We start from the raw sequence: 13,717 nt of genomic DNA, 5'->3' as shown, positions 1-13,717 counted from the left end.
TTCATAACCATAATTCTGAGCTTTTTATTGTTCTGATTGTTCTTCCTCAGGTTAATACTAAAGTGTATTTTATTCACACAGCTTTGTCTTATGCCTTAATATTAAGGACAATTTTTTCTTGTCTGTTTTTCCTTTTGCAACTTGCTTCAGCTATCTGTGAATATCTTTGTATCATACAAGTTGAAGAATGAGGTTAGAATATCTCTTCCCAAAATGATTTGGAAATTCCTATTGGAATTACACCGAAGACTAGAGTGATGGGGGGTGGGGGGGAACTGACATCTTTACAATGTCTGTCATCTACTTCATAAATACTTATATATGTCTTCTGTGTCTTTTAATGAAGTCAAATTTTTTTATATTAAAGCAGGATGGATATATTATGGAGCAGAATGCGAAGTTATGAATTTTAAAGATAAGCCATAGGGCTTCAAGGAAATATCCCACTTGCCATGTATGGCAAGTCTCCTTATCCAGACTTTCTCACCGCTGGGTCTCTGTCCTCTGTGCATAAAGACCTGGTTGAACAAGATTTAGGGGCACTGCCTTTCCCCATTTCCCTGCTCTCTTCTGCCTGCGGGGCTAAGTGGATGGGTGCTGGAGGCAGATCACTTGTGTTCAAATCCCTGACCACAATGACTCATTGTGGAACCTGGGGCATTTGCACCAACCTCCTTCAATTTTTAGTTTCTTTCTTTTTTTTCCCCCAGGAATAAAATGGAGAATCAAATAAGATAGTGAATGCCAAATGGTCAGCAGAGTGCCAGATCTGGAGTGAGTGCTTACTTGTTAGCTACTATGCCGAACAATTTCAAGCTACAGTCACCATAATGTAGCATGTGAGTACCCGCAAAGGCAGCTGCGGTCTAAAGCTATTCTTTGTTCTGTTCAAAATGTATAACTATACATTTGTTTCGTTATAACAAAACGTGTAACAAAATGTGTAAGGATATCAAATGCGGGAGGGTAAATAGTCTCGGTAAATAAAGAACTGAAATAGGCCATAAAAGAGTAAAGGTGAGGCGACAAGAAGCTGATACAGTACGACATACTTAACAGAAAGGAGATAAAGGGTTTGCAGTGACAATTAGGAATCATTTCGTTAGTAGGTATTATATTGGGAGTGACATTAGGGATCCAGAGGCCGAGAGAGACTGAGGGTTAGTACTTAGCAAGAGTTTTCACTAGTCTGGGCCTGGGGCGAGGGCAGCAGCAACAGGAAGCAAAGGGTGAAGGGTGTTATATTAAAAAGTTAAGCTGTAGTTGGGGAGGAAACCACAGCTCTGAAGATGACATTTTCTTGAAGGAATTGGTGAAGGCAACCGCGTGAACAAGTAGGTGTTGGTGCTGACACTGGGGAAGGTGGTTGCCCGGGCACGGGGCTTCTTCCGGTGAATTATCTCCGAAGTGAGCATCCCACTCCCTTTAGGCCCCACTGGGAAGAGCGTGGCCCCCAGATGTCCAACTCTTAGGAGCAGTCGCCTCTATTGCTACTGGAACTCTGAATAAATACGCAGGGTTAGATCCAATACTGATCGGGGGCCCCTGGGTGGCTCAGTTGGTTGAATATCTGACTCTTGACTTCAGCTCAGGTCGTGATCTCATGGTTTGTGAGTTTGAGCCTCGCCGTGGGCTCTGTGCTGACGGCTGGAGGCTGCTTGGGATTCTCTTTCTCTCTCTCTGCCCCTCCCCCACTCTCACATACTCTTTCACTCTCTTTTTCTCTCAAAATAAATAAATGAACGTTAAAAAAAAAATCAAACGCTAAGCCGTAGCAGTTGAAGCAGGGCAGTGGTGGGTGTGGGTTGAGGGGAGAACTCAGGCTCTCTCTGGACATGACTTTCCTTTTAATTTTGGTCTCAATAGTGATTTTTCTTATTGTGGAAACATAAGGGTAGGTAATTTATGCTTAGTGTTTGTTTATAAAGCTCGTTTAGTGAGATTGCATTTTTATTGAAAAAGCATCATTACTATAGATCCTAGAAAATACTAGGAAACAGTTTAATGATAGGTCAAGTGGCCAATATGATTAGTTCTTGGTAGACGGAATGAGATTGAGAGCATAGTCTGGAACACATAACCACTTTCCAGGGGGCACACACGTATAAATTCAAATTATAAATATATACATTGTTGGAAGAAGGGTAAATAGATTTGGTTGATACCTTGGGCATAATACTGTCAAACTTTCCCCTGGATCATTCCCATCAGCATCCACACTTGATAGCATTTCGCCCATCTAACAACCAAAATAAACAAAAACCTCCCTGGATCCAGTTTCCTCCTTTCCGCTACAGTCCCTTTTCTTTCCAAGCCTCTATGGTGACATTTGGGAGGGAGCCGTATCCCAGCGCTGTTCTGCTTAAAGGATTATACGTCCCGGCTGCCTCCCGTTCTTCTCCCAGGCTCTCTTGAACTCTCCTCAGTAAGGTTTTCGCTCCCACTGGCCCACTGAAGCTTCTCCCTTCCGGTCATCTGTGCTTGTCGTGTGTTAAACCCAGCTGTCACTTCTGAGTCCTCATTTTCTGACCGATCTCCAGCATTTGACAAAATCGCTCACGCCGTTCCAACAAATACTCTCCTATCTTGGTTTCCAGGGCACCACATGCCCCCGGTCTTTCTTCTGTCTTTCTGACTACTTCTCAACTTCTTTTGCTGTTTCCTCCTCGTCTCCCAGTCCTGTAGACTTCGGGGTGTCCCAAGGCTCAGTCCTTGACCTCTTCTCCGTTTCTGTTAGCTCTCACTGTGTTTGTGCTTTCACCCCTTATCATGGCTTTAAATGCCACAGATATGCTGATGACTTTCAGTGATTACTTCCAGCCCAATATTTCCTCTGAACTCCTGACCTAGCTCCCTGTCTATGTGACATTTCCATTTGGATGCTTCCTAAGTGTCTAAAACTCAACATGTCCCAACCTCTTCATATTCGTCCTAAAGCCAGCAGCTCCTCTGTTTCCTTCTCTCAGTTAATAAGAGGAGACACCATTCTTTCAGCTGCTTATATCAGAAAACTTGGTGTCACCCTCAACTTTACTCATTCGCTACCGTTCTACACCCGGTTTGTCAGCAAATTGCATCAGTCCTACCTTCAAAATAGAATCAGTGTTTGAGCCTTCCTCACCAACCCCCCGCCACCACTGGTCCAATCCTCCCTCATTTCCCACTTGGAATAGCCTCCATGTGGTGTCTCAGTATCTATCCCCCTGCCACCTATGGTTAGCACAGCCACCAGACTGACCTGTTGACCTAGGTCAGATGGTATCACACCTTTTCACCTTCTTATCCAGTGTCTTCCCCCTCACCCCCACCCCCAATTCAGAGTCAAAGTCAGTCTTTAACAACAAACTATAAGGCCTGGAATGGTCTGGCACCCTGTCACCTCTATGACTTCATAGGCTACCTTGTCCCCTTTGATTTCTCAAACCAGCTACTCAGGACCTGTTGGCTACTTCTTGACTGGACCAGGCAAACCCCTGCCTCAGGGCCTCTATATTTTCTATCTCCTCTGCCTGCCTAGAATGTTCTTCCCTCCTTTGCATGCTTGACTCCCCCATTCCCTTCAGCTCTTTTGTTCAAAACTTGTTTCCTCAGTGGGGCTTTTTCTAGCGACGCTCTAGCTAATCTCGGTTACCCCTTCCCCAATATTTCATTCTCCTCTTCCGTGTTTTGTTTTTTCTCTTTAGCGCTTTCTGGTATATAATATATTTTACTTGTTTAATTCTCTTTATTGTCTTGCTTTCCGGCCAAAATGTTTGCTCTTCGAAGTCATGGATTTGGTTTTGTTTACTCTTGTGGCCCCAGTTCCTAGGGAAAAAAAGAGACTGACATGTTGCAAGCCTCAATAAGTATTTGCTGCGCCGATGAATGTAGCTAAATGAATTGTGGGCAAAGGTAAACATTTCCTAAGAACTCTCTTCTACTGCTGTTCTTTCCAAACATACATTTACCAAGGATGCTTTCATCCTCTCGAGATGAATGATGCTGGCCGTTGGTGGCCACAGAACCGCTGTAATCTTTAGCCACCAGAACTTTCAGATACGGAGAAGCGACAGCATTAATTGCCGCTGCATGTGTGTCTCAATCGGTCATTTATTGAGGACCTATTTCGTGCCTAGGACTGGCCATCTGTTGCACTGTCACTAGAAAGGGGACGTCCGGAGGCCCTCAGCTTTATCGTTTCCCCACTGAGCGACCCTGCGTAGATTTAGAGTCACTAAGTCTTGCTGGGGCTCAGTTTCCTCCCCGTGAGTGGAGACAGTGGTATGCCACATTCCTGCGAGCTGTTGAAGGGTATGTGAAAGTCTAATACAGGCATTATTGCACACCGCTTGATATCGCCACCAAAGAAATACACTGTCACTGGAAATAATTATAGGTATCACAGATTAGAACCACTATGTAAATAAAGACCGTTGCTCCGGTATTAAAATGTTTTTACCATGTGCGCTTTTGCAAGCATTACAGATATGGCTGCCCATTCCTTCCCCTCAGCGGGAAGTAGGACTTGTCAGGGAAGACAGGGGCCAGAAGAATAGAATTCCCCCCCTCCCCCAGTTTTATTGAGATACAATTGGCATACAGTGCTGTGTGGGTCTCGGGTGTACAGATCATGGATTGACTTACACGTACTGTGAAATGACCACCACAGCAAGTCTATTTGGCAGCCATCATCTCATACGGATACTCCAAGGCCAGCAGTGGGATGTGGAAAACCACTGAGGAAGAGTCTTTAAGCTCCTTTTCACAACCTCATAGGCACTCAGCGGGATGAAAAATGCCTGTGGCTTCACGGGTGCCCGGCCAAGGAATGAACCGTGAGATAGAAAATGGCGGTCCAACCAACAAGCCTTCTTCAAGGGGCTATCATGTTCCTGCCCCTGAGGGGATTACAGGCGAGACTGGATCACTGATTTTGGTTGGCTGGCCAACAACCTCATCAAGATTCTCTTACCTTGTATCTGATTCCATTTACCAATCTGCGTAAAGACTCCAGGGGCTCCTCCCAAACACCCCAAGGTTGACATCCACATGCGTTGGTTTAATAGGCGAAGTCCTTTGCCATCTGTCTTCTTCCCACCTCTGCTTCTCGCACCTCACTCCACACCAGCTTGTCCCATCAATATCCACATCTTTGCTTTCTCCATCCTCTCCATACCATTGGGTTTTTCCTTTGTCCAGAAAGCTGGAGCACCCTTCCTTCCTTCTTTAACTAGAAATCCCGACTCATCCTTTGAGACTTACCTGAGTGATCAGTCTTCTTTCCTTATGTCCCACCTTTACCCACTCGGGGAGATGCCCCTTCTCTGTGCCCCCTGTTGTTTTTAGTTACTCAGGGTTACAGTTTTTTTCTTGATTCACTCATTGTCCCCAGTACTATCACTGGGCTTGGAACTGCTAGATGGTTACTAAAATGTCCATTGTATGAATGGGTAAAATATGAGTGAATTGTCAAATATGAGGTAATGATTGCAAAACAGTTTTACTTGTTGAGGTGCTTGGGTGGCTCTGTTGGTCAAGTGTCCGACTTTTGATTTTGGCTCGGGTTGTGATCTCATGGTTTGTGAGATCGAACCCTGTGTCAGGCTCTGAGCTGATGATATGGACCCTGCTTGGCATTCTGTCTCTCTCTCTCTCTCTGCCCCTCCCCTACTTGTACTCTCTCTCTCTCTCTCAAAATAAATAAACATTTGTTTTTTGTTTTTTTTTTTTATTTTTTTTTCAACGCTTTTTATTTATTTTTGGGACAGAGAGAGACAGAGCATGAACAGGGAGGGGCAGAGAGAGAGGGAGACACAGAATCGGAAACAGGCTCCAGGCTCCGAGCCATCAGCCCAGAGCCCGACGCGGGGCTCGAACTCCCGGACCGCGAGATCGTGACCTGGCTGAAGTCGGACGCTTAACCGACTGCGCCACCCAGGCGCCCCATAAACATTTGTTTTTTAAAAAACCCCAATTTTAATTGTTGTGTGTAGCCTAGGACATGAAACCTGGAGCTCACATACAGCGAATATCCGGAGGCATAACCTCAACTGCCATACCTCTGGTCCCATGCCCCTCAACACCACGGAGTTTGATAAACTACTTTCAGGGGTTCAAGGAGCATCCTAGTCAGACTCACACCGAGAAGGTGCTCAGGATCCCCCCTCATAAAGTAAAGGTAGTGCTTCTCCAGACGTGCGAGGTAAAGGTCATGGAGAGCCACAGGACCATAAAGGTATCAGAGGAAATGTGCCTTTGCCACAGGCACCCCACATAATACAGTACACACAAAGCACATCACGTTAGAATGCTGTAAACCAGAGTCACATGGTGAAGTATCAGGAAGAGAGAATCACAGTGGGACACGTATGTCGTGGCGAATGGAACAAAAATCAGCTTTTCCGTGCATACCACGGCTCACCCAGAGCCACGCATTTCTAGAACGGCCCACCTGACTCGGTTGGCTCTTTTCCCAGCCTGCTGGTTAGGTGGCTGCACGGGTGGTCCCGCACCCGGGGCGGGGGAAATGTCTAGCTGAAAAGAGGGGCCCGAGAACCTTAGAGTCTCTCTCCCCTGGAAAGTCTAATGAGAACCAATTCCCTGGTGGTCTAGTGGTTAGGATTTGGAAAGTCTAATGAGTAAGATTTCAGGTGGGTGAATAGCAGAGGCTGAGAAGCTTGGTGGTGAGGAGCAGGCCAGCGTTTTCCCCCTCAGCCTTTATGTCTCCTCTACACAACGCTTTCGAAATAGAAGCCATTTCCTCTCTGTTCTACCACCTGCCCCCAGCGTCAGCTTCAAGGTGGTCTACCACAAACATTCTATACCGACGGTGGAGAAACTGCCAACCTTCCTGCCAGGCACTACACCGAGCAGGGGAAGATTCAGCCCGGGCCAGACCAAAGAAAATAAATCACCTTTGATGTTCGGCTGGTCAACACAAAGAGGGAACGGAGGTGGCAGGAAGCTCTTGGAAAAAAACACATCACCTCTTGAAGTCTGAATGTACACAGGGGAAGGGGTACTGGTGATCTGGAGACTCTGCTTGGGAGATCCCTGAGTGTGGGAAGTTTTTTCTGGACCTAGAACCAGCGTAACACCTAGTCCTGGTAGGGACTCGAAAATAGTCAATAAACGATTGAATAAAGGAAAGAGGAAAGACGGGATTATTCTCCAGAGGATAACTGGGTGCTTTCCACGTAGGGGGAAACTGAGTAGAAATCAAATTTTGTCTTGTTTTCTATGGGGGGAGGGGTCAAAAAACCAAACTAAACCAAGACCAAAGCAAAAACCCAAAAAACCAACAAACCCGAAACACCCAGGAGGGCTCAGCTATTTCCCTTAAATAACAATGGAGAGTTTGCACCATGGAAATCACATAATTGCTTTGAAGACACCATTTCCCACCACACAGAGGAGATATTTTAAGTCGTGATTAAGACTTAATTGGGATGGGGGCAGCTTCTTTAAGGGTCAGGGTCTAGGTATTGACCTCAGTTGTTATCATGGGTGGGGAAACTGCACAGATAGTTGGAATAGACCATCCTAAACGCAATTTGACTGAAGGAAGTGGTATTCCACACAGAGGGAACAGTGTGCAAGAAGGCACTGAGGTATGAGAGAGCAATGTCTAACAAGTAACTTAATAAATGAGGAAGGATCAATAGGATTTAGACAATGATCCTAGAAGTTCTAAGCAAAAGGAGAAATGTAATAATTAATTCTATTCTTATGAACCAGCAACTATGGAATCATGGACCAACTTTCAAGAAGAGGTGCCTGAAAATCAGAGCTCGAGTTTAAGTATATAGCTTTTGAAGCCACCCTTACCTAGAAGCTGCCTCTGGACCCTTTCCCTCCTCCTACCTTAAATAAAATGTCAAAAAGGTATTGCATTCTTTGATTCTTCCTGGAATAAACAAATCTTCAGGTTGCCTCAGTCGTAGAGCGAGAAGGAAAGGAGGAGTTTGTTTTATGGCTCTGTTACTGAATCTCCGTATTTCAGTTTGAGTTTCAGAATGTTCCTTGTTGGCCTTCCTATTTTTTTTTTATTAAAAAATAATTTAAAAAATTAAAATTAAAGAAATAATTAAAAAATAATTAATTACATAATTACTTCTTTTGATTTGGTCTTTGATACCCTAGTTATTTTGGACACCATTCATCTGTCTGCTTGGTTTCCCTTCCCGTGTCCTGAAAACTGCCCCCGTCGCCATCCCATATGTGAGAGAAACCATGTTCTTATAATAGAGTCTTCATCCCCCTGGCAATGGCTGATTGATCCAGGAGTGAGCATTTGACTCAGACTCTGGGCAGAAACTTGGGACTGGGTGTAAGTGATTCCAGGTTTAGTCTGGATGGGACTACAAACAGAAAATGGAAGCCAGGCTTCAGCAAATGGTTCTGGGAAAACTGGACAGTGACATGCAGAAGGATGAACCTGGACCACTTTCTTACAGCATAATAAGCACACAAAAATAAATTCAAAATGAATGAAAGACCTAAATGTGAGACAGGAAGCCATCAAAATCCTGCAGGAGAAAACGGCAACCTCTTTGACCTCGGCCACAGCAACTTCTTACTTGACATGTCTCTGGAGGCAAGGGAAATAAAAGCCAAAATGAACGATTGGGACCTCTTTGAGATAGAAAACTTCTGCTTAATGAAGGAAACAATCAAGAAAACTAAAAGGCAACCGAGGGAATGGGAGAAGATTTTTGCAAATGACATATTGGATAAAGAGTCAGAATCCAAAATCTATAAAGAACTTATGAAATTCAAAACCCAAAAAAAGAAATGGGCAAAAAACATGAATAGACACTTTTCCAAAGCATCCAGATGGATAACAGACACATGAAAAGATGCTTAACATCACTCATCATCAGGGAAACACAAATCAAAACCACAATGAGATACCATGTCACACCCGTCAGAATGGCTAAAATGAACAACTCAGGAAACAACATATGTTGGCGAGGATGTGGAGAAAGGGGAACGCTTTTGCAGTGCTGGTGGCAATGCAAACTGGTGAAGCCACTTTGGAAAACAGTATGGAGGTTCCTCGAAAAATTAAAAATAGAGCTACCCTACAACCTAGCAATTGCACTCCTAAGTATTTATCCAAAGGATACCAAAATGTTGATTTGAAGGGGCACATGCACCCCAATGTTTATAGCAGTGCTATCAACAATAGCCAAAGTATGGAAAGAGCCCAAGTGTCCATTGACTGATGAATGTATAAAAAAGATGTGGTAGGGGCGCCTGGGTGGCGCAGTCGGTTAAGCGTCCGACTTCAGCCAGGTCACGATCTCGCGGTTCGGGAGTTCGAGCCCCGCGTCGGGCTCTGGGCTGATGGCTCAGAGCCTGGAGCCTGTTTCCGATTCTGTGTCTCCCTCTCTCTCTGCCCCTCGCCCGTTCATGCTCTGTCTCTCTCTGTCCCAAAAATAAATAAACGTTGAAAAAAAAAATTTAAAAAAGATGTGGTATGTATATATATATATATATATACACACACACACACACACACACACACACACACACACATACACAATGGAATTGACGATCAAAAAGAATGAAATGTTGCCATTTGCAACAATGTGGATGGAGCTAGAGGGTATTATGCTAAGTAAAGTAAGTCAGTCAGAGAAAGACAGATATCATATGATTTTACTCATATGTGGAATTTGAGAAACACAACAGATGGCCATAGGGGAAGGGAAGGAAAAATAAGATAAAAACAGAGAGGGAGGCAAACCATAAGAGACTCTTAAATACAGAGGACAAACTGAGGGTTGCTGGTAGGGTGTTGGATGGAGGGATGGGCTAACTGGGTGATGGGCATGAAGGAGGGCACTTGTTGGGATGAGCACTGGGTGTTATATGTAAGTGATGAATCACTAAATTCTCTTCCTGAAATCATTATTACACTATATGTGAACTAACTTGGATTTAAATAAAAATAATAATAAATAAATGAATCGATAGATAAATAAAAATAAATAAGACACCTTTAAAAAGAAAAGAAAAAAAAGCCTCATGGTCTCAGAGTTGCATGTAGGGCTGCCCGACAAAGCAAATAAAATTACGGACGGTCCAGTTAAATTTGAATTTCAGATGAACAACAGATGACTTTTAGTACAAGTATGTTCCAGGCAATAGTTAGTATATACTTATACTAAAAATATGTGTTGTTTATTTAAAATTCAAACGTGACTGGGAATCCTGAATTTTATGCGGCACCCTGGTTTCAGGAGACTTCAGAAGAATTCGGTCCAATCTTGATACAGAAGCATGCTCTGCAGAGAAGCAGATCAGGTGCCTGCCCCACAATTCACTCAACTCCCCATCTTCAAAGAGCAACAAGTCATGTAGGAAGAGTGTGCCTGGTGAGCGTTTCGCGTTCACATGAAAAATCTGGGGGGGGGGGTGGAGGGGAAGGAAGGCTAAGTATCCAGGTAAATCAGGAAAAAATCCCATTCGTGTATTAGTTCAGCAAAAGCAAAAGCAAATATTTTCTTCTCTTGTTACTGAATTAAATAGGTAACCATCTTCATAGAACCTGACTCTAAAATGTTCTGTTAGGAATTTTCACTGTCAAGTACATAAGATTTTGCATGATATTAACACTATATTAATAACACTCACTAATGTATGTTGAGTGCTTGATACATGCTGGAAACAGTTCTACATAGTTGGCACGTGCTAACTCAGTTCTTGCATCAGGTCCGTACGGTAATTAGTATTATCGCTTCTTTTTTTTCTATATAGAAAAACGGAAGCACCGAGAGGTTAAGTGCATTAAGCAACTGGCTGAAGTTCACGCTCGAGCTCCGTGATTGTGCATCTGTAACCATGTACAATCACAGCACTAAATATCTTCTCGAGCATAAACCTGTGTGTAGAAATTTTCTTGTCACAAGACTCTAGCATATGTTCAAATGAAAATTTTTGGTTTTAGTTTTCAGGGAACTTCGGAATGGAAATTCTGTCCTTTAACGTTCCATCGTCATTCTATGTGCGCTGCCCTTGCTGTACCAATTTTTGTCGTTGAAGAGTGAAAATTAGGGAAGTATTATTTATTTATTTATTTATTTATTTATTTATTTATTTAGAGAGAATGCATATGAGCAGGGAAGGGACACAGAGAGAGAAAGAATCCCAAACAGGCTCTGTGCTGTGAGCATAGAGCTCCGTGTTTCCAGCACAGGGGGCTAGAACTCACCAACGGTGAGATTATAACCTGAGCCGAAATCAGGAATCGGATGCTTAACTGCCTGAGCCACCGAGGGGCCCCGGGAAATATTTTCTTTCTTTCTTTTTTTTTTTATAAAGTTTATTCATTTATTATTTCTGAGAGAGTGACAGAGAGAAAGAGAGAGAGAGAGAGAGAAGCCAAAGCCTAGACTCCGAGCTATCAGCACAGAGCCCGACATGGGGCTCGAACTCATGAACAGTGAGATCGTGACCCGAGCCGAAGTCAGACGCTTAACCGACTGAGCCACCCAGGCGCCCCAGAAATATTTTCTTTTGTTTTCAGTCTGCTACTTTCATCTGAGGATTTAAATGTAAAGAGCGAAAGTGTTTATAGTGAAAGGCAAATGAGATTGCATCTTCCTGTTCTTTCACCCTTTGTCCTTCTAATGTTTCTTTTATTTTTGAGGGAGGGAGGGAGAGAGAGAGAGAGAGAGAGAGAATCCAAAGCAGGTTCCAGGCTCTGAGTTGTCAGCATGGAGCCCAACGTGGGGCTCGAACTCAGGAACTGCAGGATCATGACCTGAGCGGAAGTCGGATGCTTAATCGACGGAGCCACCCAGGCACCCCACCCCCACCCCTGGCCTTTGTCCTTGTGTAAAGCAAAACATTTCACCAAACCAACTTGTTTTAACTTCTGCCTGGGTGGTCTAACATCAGCATTTATGGAAATGTGGAGGGAGACGATAAACCAAGGAAAGCAGTTCTGGGTTACCCGACATTAGGGACAGCAAAGAGTGACTGGAGAAAGTTTGCTTCATGTGACTAAGTTTAGCCTCTGGGGAATGTCTCATGGTGGTCTGAGTCTAGGGAGGAATGGTTTTGAAAGTATTCATCGCCGCTGGTGACGAAATTTCACTGCAGTTTTGGTTACTTTCAATAAACCACATAGACCCGCTGTGGATTAGACTGGGGGCAGCACGCATGCGTGTGTGCGCCTGGGGGCGGGGGGGGGGGCGGAGTGAGGGGGAGGAAACTGGTAATAGCTGTGGTGTGATTTGCCTCCTCGCTGCTGCTCTCTTAGGTGAGGAAGCAGGCTTCAGCAGTGGTCCTCTCGCTGTCAGTAGACCTTTCCGCCTGTGGTTTTTGTGCTACTTTATAAAAAACAATCCCAGATGTTGTTTCACTCCTTTTCGGTTGAGGTGGATTCTGGGGGGTATAATGGTTCTCCTCCCCAGATGTGGGTGAAAACAAGAAACACATGGGCATCACTGATTTAACCCAGGAGCTGCACTTCTTGGACTCTGTCTCGAGAAATGATTGGACAACTGCACCGGGATCTATGGGAAAAGATGTTTCCTGCAGTCTTGGTAAAAATCGCCCTCTCCCCGGGGCGCCTGGGTGGCTCAGGTCATGATCTCACGGTTTGTGAGTTCGAGCCCCGAATCGGGCTCTGGGCTGACAGCACGGAGCCTGCAGCCTGCTTGGGATTCTGTGTCTCCCTCTCTCTCTGCCCCTCCCCCGCTCACGCTCTGGCTCTCTGTCTCAGAAATAAGTAGACATTAAAAAAAATTTTAAAAAAAGTCGCCCTCTCCCATTCAAGTGTTCTGAATGCCCATCACGATGAGATTAGTGAAATGAGTTTTGTTACCTGCATCAGAGATCCTCGACGGTCATTAAAATTGATACGACTTCTATATTTGTGGACTTGGAATATGTCATGAGTATTTTAGGTGAAAAGAAAAAGAGCCTAAGGGCCCGTATATAGAGTATATTTTCATTTTTGTCATCTATCTGTACCTATGTGCCTAGCAACTATTCTGGAAAGACTGGCACAGAAGTACTGGGAATGGTTATCTCTGGATAGTAGAATTTTAGATGATTTTAACTTCTCTTTTCTGTTTTCCAAACAATTTTCTAGAGTCAATAGTCATCAAATGGCTCATAAAAAACAGAAATAAATAGTCCATATTACTTCATCTTTGTTTCTGTAAATACCGTTTCCACAATGCAGCCATCCCTAACTACTAGAACAGATATAGAGAATTTTTCCAACGATATCTGGTCTAATGTAACTTCAATGGACCCATCTTAATGGGAAAGGTTATACTTGCTCTGATGAATTTTACGCTCCCTTGTCAAAGATCAGTTGGCTCTATTTGTGTGGATCTATTGCTGGGCACTTTAGTTCGTCCCACTGATATAATGATCTATTCTTTTACTAATACCACATTGTCTTGATTAGCGCAGTCATTGACTTTTCAGAAGTTGCTACAGCAGGTGGCCTAGAGAGTGTGACCCGTGCATTATCCAAGATTCAAACTCGTGCCTCTGACCAGTGCCATGAGGACCCACCTGTAGGCAGTCCCACAGTGTAATTTGGGAATTATTCCTGACTAAAACATGTTCTGTTGTTTGCAACGAAGAACTCGCATGGAAAGAATGATCTCTGTAGACGGAAAGCCAAGTTTTATTTTTTAGTAGTAGAAGCTCTATGATTTGAGAAGAATAAATGTTAGTACGACATCCAAACAAAAGAAAGAATCAGTGA

General features: G+C 44.0%; 1 protein-coding gene across 4 annotated transcripts in view; it reads left to right on the top strand.

The window, feature by feature from the left end:
- The window catches only part of XCL2 (X-C motif chemokine ligand 2), an 88,146-nt gene that overhangs the window by 46,168 nt on the left and 28,261 nt on the right, over positions 1-13,717 (top strand). For 2 of the 4 annotated variants that reach the window (XM_047077049.1, XM_047077050.1), the window contains one exon: positions 711-839. The exons of the other annotated variants lie outside the window; for them this stretch is intronic. In XM_047077049.1, coding sequence (XP_046933005.1) covers positions 838-839 — 2 coding nt within the window. In that variant the 5' untranslated portion in view covers positions 711-837. The remainder of the gene's footprint in view (positions 1-710; positions 840-13,717) is intronic. 4 annotated transcript variants of the gene reach the window in all.

Source organism: Lynx rufus, unplaced genomic scaffold (assembly GCF_022079265.1).
Source record: "Lynx rufus isolate CCGP_SWC_20201006 ecotype Redwood Valley unplaced genomic scaffold, mLynRuf1.p SCAF_15, whole genome shotgun sequence".
Classification (NCBI taxonomy): domain Eukaryota; kingdom Metazoa; phylum Chordata; class Mammalia; order Carnivora; family Felidae; genus Lynx; species Lynx rufus.
This window is presented reverse-complemented; position numbering and strand designations above follow the sequence as displayed.